General features: G+C 42.5%; 1 protein-coding gene across 1 annotated transcript in view; it reads left to right on the top strand.

Annotated features, from left to right (window-relative positions):
• Positions 1–16542, top strand: part of GRIN3A (glutamate ionotropic receptor NMDA type subunit 3A) — a 98908-nt gene that overhangs the window by 17686 nt on the left and 64680 nt on the right. Inside the window, exon 2 of the mRNA XM_073345715.1 lies at positions 13668–14269. Within this exon, the coding sequence (XP_073201816.1) occupies positions 13668–14269 (602 nt within the window). The remainder of the gene's footprint in view (positions 1–13667; positions 14270–16542) is intronic.

The raw sequence follows: 16542 nt of genomic DNA, 5'->3' as shown, positions 1-16542 counted from the left end.
ACAATCCTGTTTAATCTCATTGCTGAATATTTTAGTCAGGAAGACTGATTTCAGAAATCACAACGTTCAAATGACTGAAAACGCTAGCGTCTGCTGAAACAAATGTCAGTTGAAAGAACGTTGCTGCTATGCTTTCCTAGACAAACGGTTCCTTTACATTAGTCTGAAAATAATCCATAAAATACTCCCTACTTATTTCAGGCAATATTTTATGCAATGAGCCAGTGTGTCTAGTGGTTTGAACAGGAAACTGGGAATTAAGAGACCTGGGTTTGGTTTCTCATTCTGCCAGAGACTTGTTGTGTGATCCAGGACATGCCACTTGACCTTGCCTCTGATTCTCCCAACTGCAAAAGGAAGACAATATTTACCCCACTTTGTTAACTAAGGGGTGTGCATTCTTGGAATGAAAGGCATGATCTGAGGTGCTTATGTAACACCTCACACTCTGTAATGTGTTTATCCTGTGAGATCAGGCAGTGCTATTATCCCCATTTTACAGATGGGGAACTGAGGCACAGAGAGGCTAAGTGACCTACTTCCACAGGAAGCCTGTGGCACAGCAGAAATTTGAATCTTCCTCTCTCCTGTATATGAGTACAGTCCGAGAACATCATCATTACAATGCTGCTGAGCACAGCCTCTCGGTTTTTGATATGTTCTTATTGAAGACTGTGCCCTTGTAACATGCTCAGGGCTCTAGTCCTCTTGTCTTGACAGAGGCAAAACTCTCTTTGACAGGGTCATGCCCTGATTGTGTGTCTGACATTCCAGCCCTATCCCAAAGCAAGTTCCAAACATTACTAAAAATCATCTAACTCACAAACATTCAAATGTGCTGATATTGTGTTGCCTCGTGTTTCTATAATAGTGAATTAATTTGGGCCTACGTCAGAAAAACTTGTGAATGGTGATTAAAAATTAAAAGGTGAATATAAATTACCAGCCTGCACTGAAATATTTAAAGGTTTGATGATCTTATTTATAGGTTATAAGTCCTAGGCCACATAGCTGATGAATACAACATATAGAACAAGGAGCAGTGGTCTCAAGTTGCAGTAGGGAAGTTTAGGTTGGATATTAGGAAAAACTGTTTCACTAGGAGGCTGGTGAAGCACTGGAATGAGTTCCCTAGGGAGGTGGTGGAATCTCCATGCTTAGAGGTTTTTACGGCCCGGCTTGACAAAGCCCTGGCTGGGATGATTTAGTTGGGGTCGGTCCTGCTTTGAGCAGGGGGTTGGACTAGATGACCTCCTGAGGTCTCTTCCAACCCTAATATTCTATGATTCTGTGATCCATATAGCCAGATTGAGCTCTTTGAGGAATAAGGTGAGAGACTGAAGGCAATTATTTTCTATCCCTAAGTAATTAATTGTATTCAGAGGAACAGATCCTGCAACCTTTCCTCATACGAGCAATCTCACCCTCAAGAAAGTAGCCTAATTGAAGCTGATGGGGTTATTTATATCAACAAGAAATGCTCAGCTGAGTAAAAGTTGTAGGAGTGGGACTCTGAAGATGGAGTAAGAAATAGGATTCGGTTTTAATAAATCCTGTTGCCAAAATAAGTTTGGGGTTAGCTGAAATGGAAGAATTTGAATACTGTAAAATAGAACAATAAAGAGACCTCCAGGAACGGCACATACATGTATCGCAAGGAGTGCACTGGAAATTAGAAGAGGAGAGAGGCTGGACAGTTGATATCGCTCTGGTGGCTCTTTGAAGCAGGCACAGAGTGCCATCTAATGGCCCTTCGGAACGAAATGTCAGTGCTAGTAGCTCAGCGTATGAATTGTTTGACTTTATTTAGTAATGTTCGAGTCCCTGCACTGCTCGATGTTCTTGGGGGGGGTCATAGAACATGTGTTTGTGAAAGGAAGGGTCATATCTGTCACGTCATTTCTGGCAAGATCCGTGTTGCTCTGGTTTTAAGGATGGAAGCTAACAATGTTCTGGTTCTTTGCTGAATGTCACAACAGTCCCTGAGGGTAACAGTGAAAGAAGGGGTGAAATTCTGCCCTTATAAGTGGATGGCAGTGGCAGCCATGGATCAGCTCTAGAGTCACTCTCTTCCCGTGGGCAGATAATTCCTTTTTCCTCATTGCACAGCCCAGTTACTCAGCCAGGGCACAGGCGAGATCCCTGAGTTTTCCAGCCTGGTGCTTATTTTGCCCTTGTGAAAGACTCAAAATGGGACGCACACTTTTTAGCTATAAATGATGCAAAAGCAGTTTATGAAGGAGATGAGGCTAGATTAACTACTGGGGTTTTCCTAGGGACAGTCCTTGAGCCATTCATTTTTAAAAACCGTGTCACTTGGTTTTTAAAGTTGATGTTTCAAGCATTTGGACTTTCCTCCCCCAGCCAACTGTAACTCTTGTTTCTAATTTCCCAGTCATCTAATTAAATCCTTAGCGTCTTAAATAAAAACTTCTAGCTGCGATTTTAACAGTTGTTCCTGATTTTATGCCAACTATACTAACATAGTGTTAACCTCTGTGGCAAATGGCTGACACTACTATGGTGGGTCCTGCACTTTTTCTTGGTGTGGTGAGTCGGGGAACCACCCCATGTCCCTGTTCTTGGGCACTGAGGGCTCCGCTAGTGTCCCAGGACGGAGGAAGAGGAGGAAAGCAGGGAAGGGGTCAGGGTCCGCTCCCTACCCTGAGTCACAGCCTCTTCCTCTCCACAGGCTTCTTACCCTCTTCCCTCTTGGGTAGGGTTACCCTCAGTCCTCGATGCTAGTGGGAGTCTCCCTGCTCTACTTGGGCAGGGTCTCCTTTTCTCTAGTCCTCTGGTCTGCCAGTTCACAGCAATACCCCTCCAAACTCTAGTCATCTCTTCCCCCCGCCCCCCAAACTATCTGACAGAAGCAGGGGGTTTTTATTAGGTCTCTGACTGGGCCTTAATTGGCTGCAGGTACTCCATTTGACCTGTAGTAACCTCTCTCTAGTCTGCAGGGAACCAGGCCTCGATCAGCCTAGGGTTTATATACCTCCCCTCGACCACTCTTCAAGGAGCAGTGGGTGCTGTCCGGGGTCCTCTGCTCGGTGTTCCCTTCCAGTTCCCTAGTTTTGGATCTTTGACCTTCACACCTGCCCTTGTTTTCTTTTTCGTTGTCCCCTGTAATCAGTTGAGTTCCTGGGCTCAGTGGATCCTCCCCAAAGGCTGCGAGAGGGTCCTTTAGCCATGGGTGGGCTTATGACCTCCCACTTCCCCTGGAATTTCAATAGGACCACTCTCCCATGGCTCCCTGGCCCTGCTGTATCACACCTTATTGTCATGATTTAAACATGTATCCTCAAAAAGATGAACTGCTAGCTTCAACTGCCCTGCACTCACTGGAGAGCTAACAGATCAGACTTTGCAAGCTTAATATTTTTTTTAATTTAGTTTCTTTCTGTATGCGATATTCATGTAAAATGAAATCCACCTGAAGGCAAAATTCATCCAGTATAGAATGCCCGTATAATGCCATTAGAACACTGGGCTTCGAAAAGAGACAGTCTGGACACAAGCCATCTAGGGTGGGACTCATTTCTTCCATACCATGTTTCGCTGCATACAGTGTGTGCACACTGTGTTTCACTGCACGCAGCAATATTGTGCACTGCTTTAGGACTAGAAGTGAAGTGTCATATCCATGTAACATCCAGTTGGATTTCGGGAGGCGGCGTCCCAGCTGCAATTTGGCCAAGACATTGAGGTCAGCAGCACCTCAACTCTTGTAGAAATTGCCGTGGGATTTCCGACGAGCACCAGTGGTTAGGATCGTGTTTTTACATCTCAGGTGAAAGGGGATGCCTGTGGCAGGGCCTTCCTGTACTGTCACCCCAAACATCATTTTAAAACGTTGATTCAGCACTGAATGAGCAACACAGGTGCCACCAGCCCCGGCAGCACCTAAGTAGCCCTGACTCCAGTGACCTAGCTTGATTCTACTGAATTTACAGCACAAGGCGGAACGGCTCCAAGGCAATGGTCAATATAGTGAGATAAGTTTCAGAGTAACAGCCGTGTTAGTCTGTATTTGCAAAAGGAAAAGGAGGACTTGTGGCACCTTAGAGACTAACCACTTTATTTGAGCATGAGCTTTCGTGAGCTACAGCTCACTTTGCTGTAGCTCACGAAAGCTTATGCTGAAATAGTGAGATAAAGCCATTTGGTTGTGAAGCCATATCTCAGCCCAACAGCGCCCAGGATAGGGTGTGGCAGAGAAAGCTCTCGAGTTCTTTTTTCCACATATAACCAAAAATGGCTTGGAAATCAGCCTGATTTCTGTTTCTTGTTTTCTGCTGTTTGTGTTTACCCAGAATACTTCTCTCACTAGGGTTAAACCGCTAACCCAGATGGCAGGGTTACCCAGGCCTAGTTGCACTTGTGAAACAGTAACATTCTGCAAGGAAATCGCCTCCCCTTTGCCTCCTCCCTACCCCGTACACATCCCAGCAGAAGGCCCATGTGCACATGCAGTTCTGCTGTGCCAGAGGGCAGGGGTTGGAAGTCCTTTTTAATGAAACTGTTACAGCACTTCAGGCTGAGAAACTCAGCAAGAGGGGATGTTGCCAAGTGGCATGCTGTAGGACAATTCTCCCCAGGAGCGTCCTGTGCCCCAGTAGAGGAATTTGGGGGCAGGGAGCAGGCAGCAGATCTGTAAGGAAGCAAATCCTGTGATCATTCATCTTGGCCTCCCAGCAGAAGAGATTTGGGGTCGAGGATTGGAGCAGCTGCAAAGACGGCAATCAATCATGGCTGCTGAATAGCTTTTACTGACACTCCCCACCGTGGGGAGGTCGATTCCTTCCCCACCTACTCCTGCAGGACTCAGCACAAAGGCTGCCTCTTTGGCCCTTCTAAAGAGCCGTCATCGTTTCTTTACAACAACTTAAGTCAGTCCTGCCATCCCGGCACCCATTAAACTCCCACCAACTTCCATGGGCATTCCACACACTGGAAGGGCCGGATAGGACTTGCCCAGCAGTTTGTTAATCGACGTTGGAAATTATCTCCCCATCATTCGCACTGTCTCCGGCAGTCAGGCTCTGACATCTCTCAGCCTGGCGGATGCAATTACTGCCTGTATCACAGGCTCCCCGAGTGTCCCAAAAGCACTGCTGTGATTGCAGCAGCATATTGCGCACAGGGAGCAAATGTCCTGCTGGCTTAGTGGTCTGGGGAAGGTCTTAGACTAAGACCCAAATTGTTCCCTTCTGTCACACTGCTGCCCCTGTAAGACTCCTGTTCCCCATAGGTGCTTGAACACCCTGGCTTGAAGTGGTTTCCATCATATACAAGGTTTACAGTTTGGTTCAATGGCTCTCTGCACCCCCTCTCCAGATAAATAATTGATTGAAACATAAATACAAACAGCCTAATTCTCCTCAGCCTTTCACTTGCTGTGCAAGATTGTAATATTCTAATATTGTAGCACTTGGCACTCACTTTCCACACATGAGAATCACTTTGTGCAAGGGAGATTTAAAATACACTTAAACAATAAATCTACTGTTTGTTAATTGTAATGGCCTATATTGGGGAAGAATAGATATGTCTCATGGTATCTTTATGAAATTTCCCTCTGTCAATAACGTTTAAAAGTCTTTCCTGAACAAAGAACACCTTGAAGTTTTGGAAGTAACATTATTTATTATACTCTGTAAGTGGCAATGTGGATAAATAATGGATCTAACTTTCCAAAAATGGCTGATTGTTCATATTTTGGCAGGTTGTTTGACCTTGTGTGGAGCTTTACATATTCAGATTAGTTTGGTGCATTTGTGTGTAATCTAGCACTCCTGAGCAACCCTTAGGCAAGATAACAGTTTGGTGCAAGGAGAAATCATTTTCGAGATGAATTTAGACTAGCCCTAAATTAGTCCAAGATATGAGGTTGTTGTGTTATCTTTTTTAAATAAACAGTAAATATCTTGTTAAGATCTGTTTACATGTGCTGCTTGGCCAATTGACAAACTCCTTTTGATGCAAGGATCACAGGAACTTTAACTAGTCTAAATTACCTTCTCTCAGAAGCTTTAAAAATGCCTTTAACAAATATTTTCAGCCATTATTTTTGAGATCTTGATTGCTCCACACACTGGGCTAAATTATGCTCTTAGTCTCACGGGTGTATATCACCAGGACAGACAGGGAGTGGCTGCTCTCCCCGCTTCTTCGGTGGTGGGTATCCAGCGCACAGTCTTGCCTAAGTTACATCCTGATCATGCAAAGGGCTTAACTTTAAGCATATGAGTAGGCTCAGGGATCCCTCTTCCGAGCCCCAGAGAATTGAAAGAGAATAATATTTGCTGTGCATCGTTTACACCTAGTTAGCAAAAGAACATCAGGCTACAGTGTACAGGCTACAGGCTACAAGCTATAGTGTAATTAAAAGTATAGATACTGAAGTTAAACAGGACTTAAGTGGTTTGCTGGAGTAGGGCCTTAAGGCTACTTCAATAGGAGTTGGACAAGGCCCCAAAGTCAAAGGGAGTCTTTCCATGGCCCTGTAAATTGGATTGGCCCTAAAGCAAGATTAGCTCAGACCCCAGCCCCACCTGCCCACCAGAGAGGAGAGTTTGTGCGGGTGCTTGACGACCTGCAGCACAGCTCCTGCAGAAGCCTTGCTGGAAGGTGGAAGGATGTACAAAGTATAACACTGAGGATCCTACCCAGCATGCCATTCCAGGGCTCATGGGAGATGGTATGGTCCCTTCCTCTTTTGCACACCTGCCTCCAAATCCCTCCTCTCAGGAAACTGAAGGAAACTGGAGGATGAACCTTGCAAAGATTCCAGATTCATAAAACTTTCCACAGGATGCAACCATTTTACACATACATTTGCTTTGACACCAAAATCTTACTGCTAGAGTTGGGCAGAGAAAGGTCATTCCATTTTGTGGAGGATTTTGATATTTAAAAAGTTCTAATTCGGAGAGAAGGGGAATAGAGCCCTGGCTCTGAGCCAGTTCACCTGGTGGACTGCCCTGGGACCATCGGTCCTAGAAACCCAAGAAGCCCAGACTACTGAGAAGCCACAAGCCTAGAAGCCCAGCTCCTCAGCATCCCACCACATGGGCCACCGTGTGGGTGAGCTGGCAGGAAAGCAGGCAGGTTCCCAATGAAAACCCTGCCTGGGTTCCGTCTGAACTTTGCCAAAATCAAACCATCTCTGTGAAATGTTTTACTTCCAACAAACTGGTACCTTCCAGTGAACAAATGTTTCTCCAGAATTTGTCTGAGCAGCTCTACTTCCTACGTTAATTAAAGGGAAATTTCAAAACAGGTCCCGCTAATGAAAATAATGACTCTTGGCCATGTGGCACTGTGCAATCATGTAATGTGTGGGTCATTAACTTTCAGGTAACGTGGCTTCCACTTTGTAAATTCAACTATAGAATACAAAGCTTCTCAGGTTGTGGAAACAACTGCCTTTCCTTGCTCACAATGGCCATTTCGGAGTCACTCCTGAGGTGCAAGACCCTAGGGGTGCTTTGAACTCTGTGAGGTATATTTTTCCTCATGTGTGGGATTCCTATTGAAGTCAATTTATAACTATGTTCCCCTGAGCAAATGCATATTTGAGTACTACCTCAGCCCCAGAGAATCACTAGAGAATAATAGCTGCCATGCATCACTTACTTTTACACCTACTTAGCAAAAGAGTGTTAGCATATGTACTTTTAATTATACTAATGAAACTGTAATAATGTAACATAAAATGCCTCTGCAACAATGCCTAATCAGTGTTGCAGACTTTGTGGAACAGATAAAGGGCCAGATCCTCAGGTAATGGAAATCAGCCTTGCTCCATGGAATTCATTGGAGCTGGAAAGATTTACATCAGCTGAGGATCTGGTCTAGAAGAAAACTGAAATGGAGACTCAGCAAATGTTACCAAGTCTGATTTTAATGAAATGCAAATAGGGTTTCATTTGTTAAATGAACCAGCAGTTCTTATCTCAAGTAGTAGGGCAATGAATACAAGCCAATAAAACTGTACTTGTTGTGAGAAGCTAAGTGATAAAAAGGGACTTGTCAAATGTGTCCTCTGATCTAGGAAACTGAAAGACACCACAGATCATACAAAGTTAATATTAATATTTCATCAGACTCAATGGGCTATTCCACAGTCCATTGAAGTCAGTGGAAAGACTCCCATGGACTCTAATGGCCTATGGACCAGGCTCCATATAGAAAGAAACTTAAAATTCCGGGTCAGATCCTCAGCTGGTATACAATGAAATCATTGGATTTATGCTGGTTTACACCTGCTGAGGATCTGACTTTCCATGTTCAACAAAAACAAAGGCTAATGGAGTTTGATGAAAATCAAGTGCTAATAAAATTTTTTTTAAAAAATTTGCTAATCATCAGGCTGTACGATAATGCAAGTACGTTATTAAAAAGAGAGACCAAATACTTAGGATATACATAGATGAGGTTTAATTCTTTTTGGTGCAATAAAACAAGTTGCAGTGTGAGTTATATGATCTTTAATTATAGTTTCAAGCCAAACTGGGACAGACTAATTGAGTGGCCATCTGCATTTTAATTTATAGATTAGGCAGCTTAATTGGAACAATCACATTTTTAATAATTTCCAATTTGAGATAAATAGGGAAGCCTTTTTCCTCAGAACTTTTATAATGATGGCTTGAACATCGTTCAATACACTCCAGTAATTTAATAAATCTGCAACTCACGGATACAATTTTATATATGTGTGTGTCTGAAATATTATTTCATTTGGTAAAAGGCTTGGTCATGAAATTATCCAGCCTCAATGTCAATCACTACATAAGTGATTCTTTCTCAACAGTTCTTCATTTCCAGGCAATAATTTGTTGATTCATTATTTCAAAGAGTGAGCATTCTACAAAACCACTGAATTTAAAAACATGCTACATTACGCCAATATCCCAAATCCTGGCCACGCCTCCAATATAGAACTAACCCTTCAGGACCCCTATGGCCCAGCTGGGCCTCCAGTTGTGGAAGAAAAATTAAGTCTTGTGGGGAAACTTGGAAGCAGCTTTCAAACATCTACAATGCAGTCCCACCCCATTCCCAGAGACTCTGCTCCCCTTCTGGAGTAGTGCTGGTATGGAGGAGTGTCCTAAGGGGAGGCAATGCCAGGAGGAGAGGCAGGGTTCTTTTCAGATGAGTGACAACACCAAAACAGAGCTGGCCATCAGTTATCTCAACTAGAAGAAAAGTTTCCCACCCTAGGGCCATTGCAGGTTGGTGGTAAGACAAAGCCCTATGTAACTGCCCAAAGTCCATGATGGTATTCACGTGCAGGCCTCAGACTTAGCCAACAGAGGTGTAAAACCACATTTGGGCAGAGAGCTCTCCATTGCGGAATTTCATGTGCCATCATTGTTCCGGTAAAATTCTGGAATAAGGGTTGCAATAAGTACCCCTCAAAATTATTTTTGTTCCTTATTAAAGAGAGTAGTAAACAATAACCAGTACTTAGACCTGATACTCTTGTGGGAGGGATAGCTCAGTGGTTTAGCATTGGCCTGCTAAACCCAGGGTTGTGAGTTCAATCCCTGAGCAAGCCATTTAGGAGTCCGGGGCAAAAATTGGGGATTGGTCCTGCTTTGAGCAGGGGGTTGGACTAGATGACCTCCTGTCCCACTTAGGGCCAACTCATTAAACATTGTGTGCAACTTCATGCACAGACATGTTAGATTGTTATATCTATCCTAATGTGATTTTTGGCCCTGATTCAGCAAAGCACCTCAGCACATGCTTTACTTTAAACCCAGGTGTCAGTTCCATCGAAGTCAGTGTGATTTACACCCGCATTAAGGCTACTAAGCAAGTGCTAAAGTCCTCTATTGAATCAGGACCGTTAAGAGGATCTGTCAGTTAAACAACACTTTCACAGTTAAATATTCAAATGCATGTTCCAGCCCACATTTTGGAAATATAGATTTACCATTGTATGTGCCTGAGGTCAGACTCAAGTGCTTTCAAGTGAAAAGGAAATGAGAAACTTTACACTGCAAATAGTAAATTGAACTAAGGGTTGATCTCGGGACTGGGAACATTTTTTTGAAAAAGGTTTTGATAGAAAAATCAGACAAGCTGATTTAGTTCCATATCAGAATAGCTTCTGTGATTTCTGATTTTCTCTTGAATCTTTCTGGCACAAAAACCTGCTGCATTTTAAAACCCCAGATTTGGAAGGGACTCCCTCTCCAACTTTCACTATTTAAAACCATTTAATTATGACAAGAAATTAGTACCTGAAAGTGACTGCTGTCCGTGTGTAGATGATGACTGTTTTTTATAAAAATGTAATGGATCAAGGTTTCAGCACCGCTGAAGTCAGTGGAGAAAGATTTCAGAGTAGCAGCCGTGTTAGTCTCTAAGGTGCCACAAGTACTCCTTTTCTTTTTGTGAATACAGACTAACAAATTTATTTGAGCATAAGCTTTCGTGAGCTACAGCTCATTTCATCGGATGCATTCAGTGGAAAATACAGTGGGGAGATTTATATACACAGAGAACATGAAACCATGGGTGTGACCATACACACTGTAACGAGAGTGATCACTTAAGGCGAGCTATTACCAGCAGGAGAGCGGGGTGGGGGGAACCTTTTGCAGTGATAATCAAGGTGGGCCATTTCCAGCAGTTGACAAGAACATCTGAGGAACAGCGGGGGAGGGGGGAAAAACATGGGGAAATAGTTTTACTTTGTGTAATGACCCATCCTCTCCCAGTCTCTATTCAAGCCTAAGTTAATTGTATACAGTTTGCAAATTAATTGCAATTCAGCAGTCTCTCATTGGAGTCTGTTTTTGAAGTTTTTTTTCTTGAAGAATTGCCACTTTTAGGTCTGTAATCAAGTGACCAGAGAGATTGAAGTGTTCTCCAACTGGTTTTTTAAGACTGGGAGTGGATGGGTCATTACACAAAGTAAAACTATTTCCCCATGTTTATCCCCCCCTCCCCCCACTGTTCCTCAGATGTTCTTGTCAACTGCTGGAAATGGCCCACCTTGATTATCACTACAAAAGGTTCCCCCCCCATCCCCGCTCTCCTGCTGGTAATAGCTCACCTTAAATGATCACTCTGATTACAGTCTGTATGGTAACACCCATTGTTTCATGTTCTCTATGTATATAAATCTCCCCACTGTATTTTCCACTGAATGCATCTGATGAAGTGAGCTGTAGCTCATGAAAGCTTATGCTCAAATAAATTCGTTAGTCTCTAAGATGCCACAAGTACTCCTTTCCTTTTTTCAGTGAAGAAAAACACACCTGAGTTTTTTATGTTAAAAAAATGGTTTTCAAATTGACTCTGTGATCAGCTCTATCCCATTTCACTGGCAGAGACAGTGTCATCTAATCCCAGTAAAACTCAATGGGACCAAACTAACACATCCAGCTGTCCCAGATGTGCATTAGGACTAGACCCTCAGAATGCAACCATGCAACCATAGGAGACACTTAGGGTCCAATTGTGGGGTTTAGAATGCCTCCAACTCCCAGCTAAGTCAGTGGGAGTTGAATGCACTCACTACCTAACAGGATGTGCTCAGTATCTTTCAGGATTAACCCTAATTTTTAACATTCATCAGTACTTGTTTTTCCTGCATCATCTGTGTGACCCTGCTGGCCCTACAGTCAGTGGTAAATCCTTGATTGGCTTCAACAGGATGAGCATCACATTCCATGGGACTGCTGAGAGTGAGACAAAGTGATAGTTTCCTTAATTTTTTATTTGTTGGTTTAATGCTGTTTCATTTTAAGAAAATAGTCCTCTACTGAGTTCAGTGCAGTGGAAAGGTGCCAAATTGATACCTCTAAAGACTAAAGTCCCCTGTTTATTCAGAGATCATGTACAACATAGGCAGTGGCAATCAAAGCTCCCCCACCTAGCTCCTCTCTGACCTGGAATGAGTCATCCCTAGGGGGTGAAAGGCAAGTTCAGTCTCCAGGGCCTTTCAAAACTTCCTTATGAGGCTTCCAACAAGGAGGCTAACTTGTGTGGATGTTCCATTTGTATTGCTGTGGCACCAAAATAGTCAATATGTTGTAGGACAAACACAGACTCTGCTCCCAAAAGCTTAGGTTATGCTGTTTTGTCTGAGGTGGACACCTGTGCACTTAGGATTGGACTGAGCCCATCAATCTCATTCCCCATAGGCTACTCAAAAGGCAAGAGATGGTCATAATAAGCGCTCAATCATTCTCCCTCTGAATTTAATGGCCAAAGGACGAGAAGGGACCTCCTGGGTCATTGAATCCAGTCCCTGCTCCTGCAGGTAATCCCATCATATAAACCCTTCAATGGGAGGAACAGGATCAAACTGCAACTTTGGCGGGTTTATCTATATTTAGCACTTAATTTATTACAGGTCTGATAACTTCATTTTATATAAGCAGCACCATGTTTCAGTCTGTGTATTATACTGTAATAATTACAACACTTGGGTTTCAGCTTTATGCTACCAACTGTCCCTAGGCATGCTATATTCCAGTACAATTCATGCACTGTTGTGTTATTTATAAATGTGGAATTTTCATTTATTATTCATTTAAATTGGTGAATTTCTTGAAAAATTCTCAATATGCATATGCCTCAGATAACTATCCGTGCATCTCTAAAATATATAGTCTGCAAAATCTAGCTGAAAAGCTCATGAGAACAGTCTGTCTTGTGAAATTTCTGGCACCTCCACTTCTGATCCTGGATAGAAATAATCTGAGAACAGCTGTTCTCATGGGATACTGGCCCTTCCATTTGCAAAGGCAGGCAGAAACTGAAGACGAAAAAACACTTATCCAGTCATTTCAGAGCCTCAGAAAAGGTTTAGCTTGCATTCAGTTTGAGCTTAAGTTTAAGGACAGTACTTTATTGGAAGCAGTTCACCTATCCCAAATGATTACACAGGATTTTTTGTTTTCCATGTTAATCAAAAGCCTTATGATCAATAGACAATAGCTCTGTGGTGTGGGATTCATTAATGTCATATTCTTGTTAATTTGGTAGTTTCTCCTTTATCAGTCAGTCGTATAATGTCTTATTGCTAGTATAAGATGAGTATCGATTCTGTGCCATGATCTATTTATTTAGTTTATTCATGTGTCTACGTAAAAGAGGCCCTGCATACCAAAACCAAGAGATAACAAAAAGAGCTGAAAACATTTTTAAATGTGGTATTCTTCTAACCTAACTCATGAGTTTGCATTAACTTCAGTGTAGCTTAACTGATTTATACCAGATCCTCAGCTGGGACTACACCAGTTTAGAGCAGCTGGGGATCCGGCCTGCATCACAGGATAGAGATGGGGAGCAATAACTTGGGGTCTTTCATTTATTCTTCAACATATGACATTAGGATCAAATTAAATAAAGTGACAGTGTTCCATAAACTCTCACTAATTTATTTTTTATTGTGTGTATTTTTGGATCAAAGATATACTCCAGATTCTACACTGATTTAGACCCAGTAGTTCCCCCAATAAAGCTGTTCAAAACTGAATGGGAAGTCAGAATTGATTCCAGTGCACTTAATTCACACACACACATATTTACACACATACAGACATACTGTAGGCCAAATCATACTTGAGAGAGGAAGAAACATCATACGTTTCTGATCCACCTTTTCTAATCAATATCTTTCATATCTTTAAATACAGAATCCCCTTCACCTACAACTGAGTTTAGAAAATCCAGTAAGCTCTGATGCGGATGTCACTTTCTCAATCCTGAAAATGAACAACTGGTACAATTTCAGCTTGATGTTATGCCAAGAGTGGAATATATCAGATTTTCTCTTCCTCACACAACAGAGTTCCAAGTTCCACATGGCATCCATTATAAATATTACCACAAATCTCACTTCAACTAGTGACCTTCTGAACTACTTACAAGTTCACCTAGAGAGCATTAAAGACACAATATCAACCATGGTCATGTTTGGCTGTGACATGGAAAAGACAAGGAGGATTTTTGAAATAACCACCCAGTTTGGTGTGATGCCTCCTGAACTTCACTGGATTCTTGGGGATTCACAAAATGTGGAAGAACTGAGAACAGAGGGTTTACCGTTGGGTCTCATAGCTCATGGCAAAACGACACAGTCCATTTTTGAGCATTACGTCCAGGACGCGATGGAGCTAGTAGCAAGAGCTGTGGCAACAGCTACATTGATCCAACCAGAGCTAGCACTTATTCCAAGTACGACAAATTGCATGGACATAGAGGAAACAAATCTCACTTCAGGACAATATTTATCAAAGTAAGTTCTTCCTTCTTATTTTTTCCCCTAAAGTCTATTTTGTGAGTATAAAATGAAATCTCCATTTTTTTTCCATCTTTCAACCATTTAGTTAACTCAACACTATTCACTGCTTGGTATTACGTTTATATTCGGCAGTTGGTATTTCATTGTGCTTAATCACTTGCTAGATTGTGATTCCATTACTCAGGATGAGTAGCCACTCGCCTCATGAATAGTCCCATTGAAGTGGTTGGGACCACAGTGTGAGTAAAGATATCAGTCTTATACACAAGCCAGTTTTCAGGTCAAGTTGTAATAGGAATGCAAATTTACAATCATGTATGATGGAAAAAAAGTCAGAACCAGCCTCATATTTTAAGGGGATCCAGGATGCCAGAGAGGGGACAAAAAAAAAACAGGCCAAGAATATTGGTCTCAAGTTGCAGTGGGGGAGATTTAGGTTGGATATTAGGAAAACCTTTTTCACTAGGAGGGTGGTGAAACACTGGAATGCATTACCTAGGGAGGTGGTGGAATCTCCTTCCTTAGATATTTTTAAGGTCAGGCTTGACAAAGCCCTGGCTGGGATGATTTAGTTGGGGATTGGTCCTACTTTGAGCAGGGGTTGGACTAGATGACCTCCTGAGGTCCCTTCCAACCCTGATATTCTATGATTCTATGATAATATTCCCAAAGCCAGAATGGGTCTCAGGGTGTAAAACAGGTCTTTCCTTTCAGTTCTCCTGCTGGGGGTGAGTATGTGAGTGGGAGGAGCAGGTCAGACAGACAGAGAAATGCATCTTGAGTGCCACCCCTTTTTCTGGTGCAGGCTAGAGGGAGATTTGGCTGAGAGTTAATGAAACTGTGTAGAATTTCCAAAAATGCAGAGCCCTCACCCTCCTGCCAAGCAATCTGTCATCTTGCTGGTGCTTAAGGCTAGCCTTGTAAAATGCGGAACACTGCGCAATCACTGCAAAAATTCTACCCTGGAAATTCATCTCTAGTTGTTTGGTGAGTGAGTGGACAGTGGAAGGAAAAGAGGGGTCACCAAAAGAGGACGTGGTCTGTCTATCTGCCTGGGTAATATTTGCTGTAGATTTCTCTGCCCATAGCATCCCATTATTGTGAGATAGAATCACATACATGCATGGATGGGCTTTTTTTTCTCTCCCTTCTTCTTGTGGTTGTTAATCGTTTGTTTTTTTTAACTGCACTTCACCTGCCTTCTACACAGTAGACTTTTTTTCAGGATTCAGGTGCAAATCCATTGTGTTTTTGGTGTGAATGTTCACAGTTCCTTTTGGACGGTATCTATCCTCTCTTCACAATAATGATGTGATGAATCTCTCACCCAGTTAGGACAAAAAATGTTTCCTTCATCAACCCCTGTCAAGGTTCCTTCCCCACTCTGAACTCTAGGGTACAGATGTGGGGACCTGCATGAAAGACCCCTTAAGCTTATTCTTACCAGCTTAGGTTAAAAGCTGCGACCACCAAAGTGTTACACAAAGAACAGGGGAAGTGCCCACTTGGAAACGTCTCCCCCCCCAAAAATATCCCCCCAAGCACTACACCCCCTTTCCTGGGGAAGGCTTGATAAAAATCCTAACCAGTTTGCACAGGTGAACACAGACCCAAACCCTTGGATCTTAAGAACAATGAAAAAAGCAATCAGATTCTTAAAAGAAGAATTTTAATTAAAGAAAAAGTAAAAGAATCACCTCTGTAAAATCAGGGTGGTAAATACCTTACAGGGTAATCAGATTCAAAACATAGAGAATCCCTCTAGGCAAAACCTTAAGTTACAAAAAAATACAAAAACAGGAATATACATTCCATTCAGCACAACTTATTTTATCAGCCATTTAAACAAAACAGAATCTAACGCATATCTAACTAGATTGCTTACTGACTCTTTACAGGAGTTCTGACCTGCATTCCTGCTCTGGTCCCGGCAAAAACATCACACAGACAGAGAGAACCTTTGTTTCTCCCCACTCCAGCTCTGAAAGTATCTTGTCTCCTCATGGGCCATTTTGGTCAGGTGCCAGCGAGGTTACCTTTAACTTCTTAACCCTTTACAGGTGAAAGGGTTTTTCAAACCTGTGAAAGGGTTTTTCCTCTGGCCAGGAGGGATTTAAAGATGTTTACCCTTCCCTTTATATTTATGACAACCTCCATCATTAATTTAAGGCTCACAAGAAAGTTGTTTCAGCTAAGTAAAATAAGGGTATGTCTCCACAGCAATAACAGTGCATGAACAAATCACCCAAACTAGCTAGAATCCTGCT

This window comes from Lepidochelys kempii, chromosome 5 (assembly GCF_965140265.1).
Source record: "Lepidochelys kempii isolate rLepKem1 chromosome 5, rLepKem1.hap2, whole genome shotgun sequence".
Classification (NCBI taxonomy): Eukaryota; Metazoa; Chordata; order Testudines; family Cheloniidae; genus Lepidochelys; species Lepidochelys kempii.
The sequence above is the reverse complement of the archived record's forward strand: the minus strand, read 5'-3'. Positions and strand labels throughout refer to the sequence as shown.